This window comes from Equus caballus, chromosome 13, assembly GCF_041296265.1.
Source record: "Equus caballus isolate H_3958 breed thoroughbred chromosome 13, TB-T2T, whole genome shotgun sequence".
NCBI classification, from domain to species: Eukaryota; Metazoa; Chordata; class Mammalia; order Perissodactyla; family Equidae; genus Equus; species Equus caballus.
In genome coordinates, this window is record NC_091696.1 from 4,065,736 (window position 1) to 4,075,895 (window position 10,160).

Consider the following 10,160-nt stretch of genomic DNA (forward strand, 5'->3'; position numbering starts at 1 on the left):
TGGTGGGATTAGACCCCCAGTGGCCTCGGCCCTACTGTGCTCCTAGGTGCTGGGGCCACTCCTGCGTCTGTGGCTTAATCCTGCTTTCAGGGAGCTACAGTCAAGCTGTGACCAACAACTTGTCATTTTTGAGCGTTACACAGTAGGTGTGCCGCTGAAGATTACAGCTAACTCCACAAGCTCAGGCCACAGAGAGCAAAACCTTGCCGTGGTGGTTTTGTATACGAATGCACCGTTTCATCCCCCTAATTGTCAAGAGTTACAAACCCAGTCGGTCTCCTTCCACTCAAAGAGAATCACTGTCCTGAAATCTAACCTTTTCTCAGAGGGACCCGTTTTATCCGCAGCCTGATTTCTAACGGCTGTACAGGACCCCACTGTAGGGATTTACTGTCGTTTGTTAAAAAGTTGCTGGTGGTCCACATTCAGGCCGTTTATAAGTGTTGGTTTGGGGGTTTTTTTTTCCTGTTTATAAATGTCAGTTATTCTTAATGGTTATTATCTTTAACAGTTTGAACCTTGTAAATTTTGTACAGCGTGAGGTTAGGTGTTGAATAATTCTCCCTACCCGCCCAGAGTTGACGTGCTGCCTGTGTTAAGGCCTTGCCTTCCCTTCTAGCAGTCTGTTTCTTTTTGTGCTGCTTTATTTCTGAAGCGTACTGGTGTTCTTTTAATAATTAGCTGTTGAAAGGGGCGCTCATTTTCACCTTCTTGGCCATTCTCTTCCTTATCCTCCCAGATGCTCGGGTCCTGCCTCCCTGGTCCCAGATCCCCTGTGGGGTGGTAGGGAAAACGGACGTCTTCAGAGTGCTCCATTTCCAAGCAGGGACGTGCCACCCCTCCCCATCTCTGCACGCTTTGTTTTGTCTGGGTTGCACAAGTTTTCTTAATGCAGGTCTTACCATTTTGTTAGTTTGGGTTTATTCCTTTTTAGGCAATTAAATAACATTTCCAGCTAATCAGTTCCCTTGATCAGTAACTCAGCTTAACAGTGGTGGGAAAGGACGTCAGCCGGGCCTCAGCCCTGTCAGACGTCCAGTTAGGTGGGCCTTCCCAACACGTGGTGCACGCTTACAGCGTTTGTTTTTAATAGTTTAAACTTTAAATGACTTAAAGAAAACAGAGTTATTATATTCCGCATCTGACTACAATGCTATTTGTGTTTCAAGTCAGTCACATGAGTCGATTTAAAGTAAAGATTAATATTAAGTAAACAGTAGAACAGGGGAATGTTCTGGTGTGCTGTGGCAAGAAGGTGTGAAGGTGTTTGTGTAAAGGGCCTGCTGGGGAACTGGCCGGGAGGGGCCTCAGAAACCCCTGCACCGCCCAGTGCAAGTGTCGTCGGAGGACGGGCCACGTCTTATTTATAGTCTGATGTGAAAAAAATAGGAGTCTATTTTTACTCGGCTGAAATTCTTTTTTCTTTGTTTTTCTCCATGCCCCAGGGGACTGTGATTAGGGTATTTTCCATTCCAGAGGGACAGAAACTCTTCGAGTTCCGGAGAGGAGTTAAGAGGTAAAGTGCATAAACCTCCAGCGTTGCTTCTGGAGGTCTGTTTGGGTTTCAGTTTCACGTTCTCTGTGACAGACAAGTGGACACTAAGGAAGTGCTGGGATCCTAGGTGAGAGATGGGTGTTCTCAGCCCAGCCGGGTGGGCAGCTGAGGTGTCGGAGCCTTGTCCTGGGAGGTGAAGGGGCGTTTTTATAAGCAAGCTGGGTTTCACTTGCCTGGGACCCCACCTGAACGTGGAGCGTGGCCACGTAGCCGGCGAGTGTGGAAGAAGTCACAGCCAGGCCCTCCAGGGCCGTGTGGGTTCCTCGGCCTCCTCTCAGGCGACAGGCTCAGAGCTTCCTGCCTAGTCTGCACGCTCCTGTCCTTATTCTGCTCTGAAAACCTGTCACCAGCTCTCCCATCCCCCCGCTTCACCCCAGCAAATGGCTTTGGCTCTTTCTTTAAAAAAAAAGCCAGCCCTGATGGCCTAGTGTTAAAGTTCAGCACTCTGCACGGGCCGGCCCTGTGGCTGAGTGGTTAAGTTCACACGCTCCACTTTGGCGGCCAGAGGTTTGGCAGGTTTGGTTCCTGGGCACAGACATGGCACCACTCGTCAGGCCACGTTGTCCCACATGCCACAACTAGAAGGACCCACAACTAGGATATACAACTATGTACCGGGGGGATTTGGGGAGATAAAGCAGGGGAAAAAAAAAAAATTCAGCGCACTCCAAACTGCACCACTCGTCTGTCAGTAGCCACGCTGTGGTGGTGGCTCACATAGAAGAACTAGAAGGACCTAAAACTAGAATATACAACTATGAACTGGGGTTTGGGGGAAGGGAAAAAAAGAGGAAGATTGGCAACAGGTTTTAGCTCCGGGCCAATCTTTCCCAGTAGAAAAATGAAAAAAAAAAACCCGTTAGTCACAGTGTGGAGCTCCGTCCACTTCCCCATCTGTCTGCAAACCTTGCTGCCTGCACTTGGCTCTTTCTGTTCAGGAGGAAGGGATGTTGGTCCTGGTTAGTCCTGGACCATCTGCCACAGGACTCAGGCTCTGGGGTCAGATCCCAGGGCCGCCGCCCCCCCCCCGCCCGGTAGCTGTGTGACCTTGCTCAGCGTTACCTCACCTCTGGGGCTCTGGTCCCGTCGCACACGGGCAGCTAACATGACCCACCTCCCCGAGGTGGGGAGTTGGACCGGGAAGTGCCGTACTCGAGAAGTCTTCCAGAGCCTGTAGCTGTCACCCCCCCTTCCCTGAGACCCTCGTTCCATCTGTCGCTCTCCCCTCCTCCAGGGGTCGTTCGCACGGAGGGCGCAGAGGTTTGCGAGGCCGTCGGCAGAGCCGCACGCCCAGCCCCTCTTACCGTCTCCTTGGTTTCCCTCTCCCCTCCCTGGCTTCCTGACACCGTGGCTCTCTGGGTTTCTCTTCTCTTGCGGCTCCCGCTCCCTGTCCTCCTCCTGTGCCTCGTTGCTGCCCTGGAGCCTCTGCTCCCCTCGGTTCAGCCACACGCCCTCCGAAACCGTCTCTCCTGTCTGTGTGCGGGCGACGACACAGCTGTACGTGCAGCCCAGCTGCTTTGCTGAGGTTTTCCCGTCTCCCCTGGGAAACAGCCACCACAATGTGCCCGTCCACTCCACGTCTCTCACACACCCATCTTGGTAAATACCTCCCTGAGCACCGCCCCTTGCCCAAGCTGGAGGGCTGGAGGGCCTCGACACTGGCTCCCCTGGGCACGTCACACCCCCAGTCTGGCCGCAGGTGTCAGCCCCCAGGTCACTCCCCTAACCCCCAAGCCCCTGCGCCCCGAGGTCGGGTCCCCGTCTAACTGTGTGCTCCCTTGGTCTCTGCTGTTGGCCCCCTCGCTCTGTCCTTCAGACCTCAGCCGGACTGTCGTTGGAGGACGTAAACACAGTTGGAGCCCACGCCCATCTGGAAGCTTCCACTGCCCTCCTCTTGCCTAGAGGGTCAGCTACAAACCCCTCAACTCCTTGCTTTACAAGGCCTCCCGGCGCCTTCCTTTCCAGCTGTCTGTCATTTCCCTTTCCCCATCTCTCCCAGCTCTGCAGAAGAGTGCGCTCTCTCCATTAGGGTCTCGCACAGGCATCTGCTGTGCTTGGAATGTCATGTCTGTGCCCTGGCGGCCTCCTGAACCCTTGGAGTCGAGGAGGGTCTGTGCCTCAGGCGGCCTCTCCCTCATGCAGCGTAGCCCTCTGCTCCCTGCTCGACAGCTCCTTGCCCTGCAGCAGACTCCATGTCTGCACGGCCTCCCCTCCCGGGGCTCCACGGAGGCAGGAGCCGCTCCCCGCGGGCCCCCAAGCGTTAGTGCGGGGCTGGGCGCCTTGTAAGCACTCCGTGACTGCGGAGCAAATTGAATAAAACCCCTACGATCGACAGGGCTAAACGTACCTCGTGTTCCTAGGATTCTGAGGAAATGCAGACTGACCCGACGGCTTTGGGGTTTTTAAGGTGAACTGCAGAGCCTCAGCGTGTTGCAAGTTTTGCTCTGTTCAACCTTCTGAGGGCTGCTGGTTCACCCTCTTGCATGTTAGGACCTGCTGTAATTCAAATTGTTGGGTTTTCTTTTAGGAACCTTAGTGCTGTAAATCCAGCCTAATTTAGCTAAAAATGGTTTAGTGAAGCCCTGATTCCCTTTGTCATTTGGAATTGCAAAGAAAATTGGCTGTTTAAGGATATACTAAAAGATTACTCTTACGTGGTATTACCTGTCAAACAGTTTCCTTCCTTAAGAAAAGTTTTTGAGAAGACGACTAGAGAGGAGCAGGAAAGCTATCAGTAGACCAAGCGTGTCTGTCGTGGGAACTTCCTTCTCTGGGACCTTGAAGTCCCTGGAGGAAGGCGGCTGGCAGCCCCCGGTGTCTCGGGTGACAGCGTGGCTCAGACCTCCTCGCCTCCTCCCGCAGGTGCGTGAGCATCTGCTCCTTGGCCTTCAGCATGGACGGCATGTTCCTCTCCGCCTCCAGCAACACGGAGACTGTGCACATCTTCAAACTCGAGGCCGTGAAGGAAAAGTGAGTCGCAGAGATGCGCTTGTTTAAAAAATAAAGCACTTTCTCCACTGACTGGATGAAAACGCGGGCGCAGACACTGTTCTGCCTTGAGTCATTTTTGCCACTAGAGACCCTGGAGCTGGCTCTAGAATAAGTGTCACCAACTCTCCGCTCGGCAGTAAGACGAGTTTTTCCCCCGTAAGGTGACGTTCTGGTGTGGGAAGTGTGCTAAAGGAATAAGGTGTGAGTGAGGCGCGAAGGGTGAAAACGGACGTCTTTTGGTTAGTACGGATGTCCACCTCTTAGCGCTTCCCTGACACGAAAGCATCTGTGAGCGGACTGCCCGTGGGAAGGAGCCCGCGGCTCCCCCTGCCGTAGGTGGCTTTCGGTTTTGAAGCAGCTGATTGAATTGTGTATTACCGCAGTGGTAATGTGTAGTGAAGGGGTGGTCTTTTCTTGACTTTTAGAAAGAACGTCCCACTGGGATCCGTATTGTTAGTTTATGCTTTGTCTCATTCAAGGAGCACTTAAGACCACGTACAAAATATACCCAGGATGGACAGCAGCAACACAAATGGGCCGCGGGGAAATCACTCTTTGAGATTTGTGCTCATACGGTTTTCTGAGACTTCCTGTTAAAAAGATAAGGGTGGAGGGACCATGAATTTGGCCCCATGCGTCCTCACACCTGCTATAAACGGGGAGCCTGATTGCTTGCCACAATCTCTCCTGGCCGCCTGGGAGGAGCATGGCTCTTCCCGCTTCTGTTCCCTGAGAGCCCGCCTCCTCTGGCCCTTCCCAGACAACGTCCCTGGCATCTCAAGAGGTCATTGTTTTCGGCCCCCCTTTTTCTCCTGAGCATGGGAAATTTCTCTTTCAAGCTTCGGGGCTGACACTTGTCTCTGTGAGTGGGATGTGGCCGTTCTTGGAGGGACGAGTCCAGCGTTACATATCTGCTGCTGTCCCCTTCTTGCAGACCTCAGGAGGAGCCCACCACCTGGACTGGCTACTTCGGGAAGGTGCTCATGGCTTCCACTAGCTACCTGCCCTCCCAAGTAACAGAGATGTTCAACCAGGGCCGAGCTTTTGCCACAGTCCGCCTGCCTTTCTGTGGTCACAAAAACATCTGCTCGCTGGCCACGTGAGTAGAGCCGGGCGTTGCCTCCCTGCCATTTGCCCTGTGTGCTTGCGGTCAGGAGCCGAGTCGCAGAGCGCCAGTGACAGTGCCTGGGGCAGCCCGAGAACACCCTGCAAACTTAGGCCCTTGGTTTGGTCAGTTAGGCGGAGCGGAGGGAGTCACGGGGCGCACCCCGCCATTAGGAGACTTGAGGGATTTCTCTGCGGTGTTCTGATCCCAAACTCTTCCTCCTTCCATTTCTGTTGGGAACTTGTGGAGTGTTAATGAGAAACGTCAGTAAGTCAGAAACCATGTGAGATCTCCAGTATTTAACCTTCAAGGCTGCGGAGCTGGCAGCCTCACCGGCTCAGGGCTCCTGACTCCCGCCTCGGAACACACAGGAGCCCTCGGAACCGCACTGGGACCGTCCGTGCGGGACAGTAGGGCACGTGGGGAAACCATCTTGAAAACGCAGTGATAGCACGTCTTTGTGGGCCCGTGATTTTACATCCTTTTAGCTAACTGCCATAGCTAGCTGAAAAGTTTATGATGATCTCTACCCTTGGCAATCAGAGAAACCGTGCACCTGCTGTGGCTCCCACCTGTCTCCTGTGGGCTGCGTTCATCCACACTGAGCACCCCCTTGGCCTTGCCCTTCCGGCCTCAAGGAGCACAGTGGGCGTGGTCCATATCCTCCTCCACGTGGGTCGCGTGGAGCACACGAAACTAAATTTGTGCTGGCTTTGGGAGGGTGGGGGGTTGTTTCTTCCCCGGCCGTGCCAAAGGTGAGGCTGCTAGTTTAAAAAGAACTTGGTGTGAAAGTCACTCTCCTAGAATTTGGCTGTTTTTCATTCTCGCTAGAATTCAGAAGATTCCCCGATTATTGGTGGGGGCTTCCGACGGGTACCTCTACATGTACAACCTGGACCCCCAGGAGGGGGGCGAGTGCACCCTGATGAAACAGCACAAGTAAGTCGGCCCCAACCCGCTGTCGCCTCCTCGCTGCGGCTAGGCTGCTGTCAGCCACCTGGCGCAAGCTCGCTCATCCTCTCAGGGCTGGGGACACAGAGGGACACGCTCCAGGAGCAGGCCTGTGCTACTAGGGGCTTCACTTTCCCACCAGGCAGGTGATATGGTGCAGGCCCCTGCCACAGCTCCCTGCTCATGTTCCAGTCAGTCCCTGGGCGCAGAGAGGAGTAGATGTGGCCAGCGCCACACCATCCCTCCCTGTGGACGGGGGCCATTCTTCAGGAGGGGCTAAGGATGGAACTTAGCACTTTGCAAGACGGGGGTGGCGCCTGTGGGGCCGCCCAGAGTGTAGAGCACATTCTCGGAGGGTGCCATCTCCCTGTGAGGGACACGCTTCCTCCTTGGAAGGAAGGAGTGAGCATTTGTGCACTGGGATGCGGTGCAGTCTGGTTTTCTGTTTCTATCATCTGAAGGTTCTGACGAGACTGTAGTACTCGTCTGTTCGATGGGAGGTGAGTTTTCTCTAGAATTCTGTTTATGACCATTAATCTTAAATAAACAATAAGGTTGCCTCCCTAGGTATAACTTTCTCCATCAGACTTACATGTAAAAGTCCAGTGCACAGGCACCCAGGGGGTCGTGTTAAAGTCACCACGGTGTGACAGGCACACATGAGTGTCCGTCTGATGGGGGCCTTTGCCTTTGTCACCGCAGGTCTGGTGCCCAGGCCGTGAGGCGGCATTGGCTTGGCACCCAGGCCGTCCTCACTGTTTCCCTTTCCCTCCGCTTCCCAGGCTGGACGGCAGTATGGAGACGACCAATGAAATCTTAGATTCCGCCTCTCACGACTGCCCCCTCGTGACTCCGACCTACAGCGCGGCCGGGGCTCACGCGCCTTCGTCTCCCACGAGACTGGGTGAGACTGGGTGAGAGCGGGCCCAGGGCAGCCTCCCGCAGCACTCCCGCGCGCGTGGAGCTTCTCGCCCTGTCTGCGTCGCCCACCTGCCACTTTGCAGCGGGCCCAGAGCAGTGGCGCCCAGACAGAGGCGAGCTCTCGTCAGCTCTACAGGCTGAGTTCGTTTTCTTTGTCATGAAGAAAAAGTAGTGATTGTGGCTCAGGCTGTCATGGGCGCAGGTGAACTGTCCCCCAGCTCGCCCCCTCTCAGATGAAGCACCATTGCCCTCAGTGACCCTGCCCAGGGTGTGTCCTAGCTCTTCACCGCCAGCAGGCGTGCATGGACACCCCTTGGGACAGGTGCCCTGCGAGGAGGGGATGCTGAGGCAGGAACGGGGCTGCGGGCCTGCGATCGGGGCCTCCCGCTGAGGGAGCTGGGCAGCCCTGCAGCCAGGCCAGGGCAGCCCTGTGGGCTGCGGCCTCTCCACTCCTTGTGCGTCGTCTCCTCCCCTCCCCCTGCCGCAGTCAGCCTGACCTCAGTGGGTGACGCTGCAGCCCTACTCCCACGCGAGGGGTCTCCTCACGGTGCTCTCTGAGATTCATGGCCCTCCGGTTAGGGGCAGCCCTGGAGTCTGTGTGTGCGAATGTCCCACTTGACCAGTGCAGGCCGGGCTTCCGCTCTTCCTCCTCCCTGGGGACGCAGCAGCCTGCCTACCAGGAAGCCCCTCTTTACTGTGCAGGCATCTTTTTGACCTTTATGACTTTTGGAAAATAAATGACTTCATCTCGAGCTGCCTAAAGCTGCAGAAAGCTCGTTAGAAGAGAGATTAAAATTGAGTCTTAGTGTGGGCTGTGGTTTATAAACCCTCCCAATGTCCCCAAGTCCAGCCTCCTCATGGCTGCTGGACTCTGCCTTGTCCAGCCTCTGAGGGTGACCACGCTGTCTCTTTGCAGCCTACACGGACGAGCTGGGTGCGGCGGGCGGCGCCTGTCTGGAAGATGAAGCCAGCGCCCTGCGGCTGGAGGAGGACAGCGAGCATCCTCCCATGATTCTTCGGACGGACTGAACTTGACCTGTGAACTCTGACCTCTGAAGCAGAGAACACTAGCTTGACAGAGGACTTTGTGATATGCTGCTATGAACTTTGACCCGAGTTGCGGGAGAGGATGGCAGAGACTTAAAAAGAAAAAAAGATTGTAGCCGTAGTCTCATTCCATACTGTTGAGAAGTACATTGTTTTCACTTCAGTGGCTTTTAATCCTGCTTATGAATTGTAGCTTTTTGTTTGTTTTCTCTTTTTGCCAAAATTAACTGTTTGGTGAAGCCCTTGGAACCTTGCTTTGCATGCGTTACTGTGCCAAGCCAGCATAGGAGAGCTAGAGGCCACTTGATGAGCAACTCCGGCTGTTGGGTCTTGACAATGTGTATCACGAGGCACGCGTGAGAAGCTGGTGGCGGCCGAGCGGGCCTGGTGCTCGAGGCTGGCTCTGCTCCAGAGTTCCCCGGGGCCTGCCGGGCGGGCGCGGCGTGGGCCTCGGCCAAGTCCGCCCTCCCTGGGGCCCCTCCTGGACCATTTGCCCTGTTTTATTTTGTTAATTAAATTCTTTCCAAATTGGATTCTTCTGGGGTTTTTTCCAGGGTGGACTTTTGTTTCTGAGCTCGTTTTCCATGTGATTATTGGAAGAGAGAGGTTCTTGCTGATGCTAAAAGCTTCTCCTTCTGGAAGCAGGTGAACTTGAAAGAGTGCCCGGGAACCGGGAGTGAAGGAGAGGGGGCACGTTTTCTGATTAAACTGTCTGGTCTCCACTTTAACCTTTCTGTTCGATAACTGTGTGACTCTTTTTTCCTAGGAAAGCCTGTAGCTCTTCCTGCGCCCACCAGGCACAGAATTAATGCGATGGGTACCCGGGTGTCCTCTTCCCTTGAGCCCAGCGTCTGCCGGGCCCTTGTCGCCTGGGTCAGGAATCGGGACACAGGTAGAAAGAGGCACCAGAGGGAGGAGGTGGGCTGTGAGCGCCTGCTTTCCTGGGTGGCGTGTGCCTTTTCTGTTTGAGTCTGAGAAAGGTGTTCGGCGAAGTCATGAGATTCTGGTCACAAGTTCCAGGAGTTGCCTGGCCTCCCTTGTCATTTTTACAGAATCTAAACAACTTCAGATACCTCACACTCTGCGTTCCAAACCAAGACACACCGCTGTTAAGTTCTGAGGGAGTGTAAGTGGACTTAATGGCAGGAAAGATCGTTCTAGATTCTTTGGAATGGTGACAGCTAAGGATAGAAGTAAAAAAGCAAAAACATTGTGTTTGCCCTCCCATTTCGCTTTTTCTGGCTTTTTGGTCAGAGGGGTGCGTGGCGGGTCGTGTTTGTATCTCGGTTGTGGCAGTTGAGCAGCTGGTAAAAGGGAGAGTGGAGAGACCACGGGTTTCTCGTGGTCGAAGGCATGTGGTTCGTCTTTCTCTGGTCGTCCCAGAAGATGCCGGGGTCCTCTTCCCTCTTTCTGCCTCAGTTGCCTCGACTTCAAGGTGGGCACATGGGAAAGGTGTCTCGAGTGCTGTGACCCCTGCCCCCTCAGGGGGCCCGGGCAGGGCTGGCAGGTGGGATGACAGCGGCCCTGCCAGGGCTTCTCTCCCCAGCCGTGAAAGGCCTTGCCCCAGGTGTCCAGCCCAGCAAGGAGAGC

General features: G+C 54.8%; 1 protein-coding gene across 3 annotated transcripts in view; it reads left to right on the plus strand.

The window, feature by feature from the left end:
* WIPI2 (WD repeat domain, phosphoinositide interacting 2) overlaps nucleotides 1-9,298 on the plus strand; it is a 34,322-nt gene extending 25,024 nt beyond the window's left edge. For 2 of the 3 annotated variants that reach the window (XM_023655190.2, XM_023655192.2), the window contains 6 exons: nucleotides 1,446-1,516; nucleotides 4,418-4,525; nucleotides 5,481-5,645; nucleotides 6,483-6,590; nucleotides 7,385-7,506; nucleotides 8,440-9,298. In XM_023655190.2, coding sequence (XP_023510958.1) covers nucleotides 1,446-1,516; nucleotides 4,418-4,525; nucleotides 5,481-5,645; nucleotides 6,483-6,590; nucleotides 7,385-7,506; nucleotides 8,440-8,552 — 687 coding nt within the window. In that variant the 3' untranslated portion in view covers nucleotides 8,553-9,298. Of the gene's footprint in view, nucleotides 1-1,445; nucleotides 1,517-4,417; nucleotides 4,526-5,480; nucleotides 5,646-6,482; nucleotides 6,591-7,384; nucleotides 7,517-8,439 lie in introns of all 3 variants that reach the window. The other variant, XM_023655191.2, reaches the window with a different exon arrangement.
* Nucleotides 9,299-10,160: the final 862 nt, after the last annotated feature.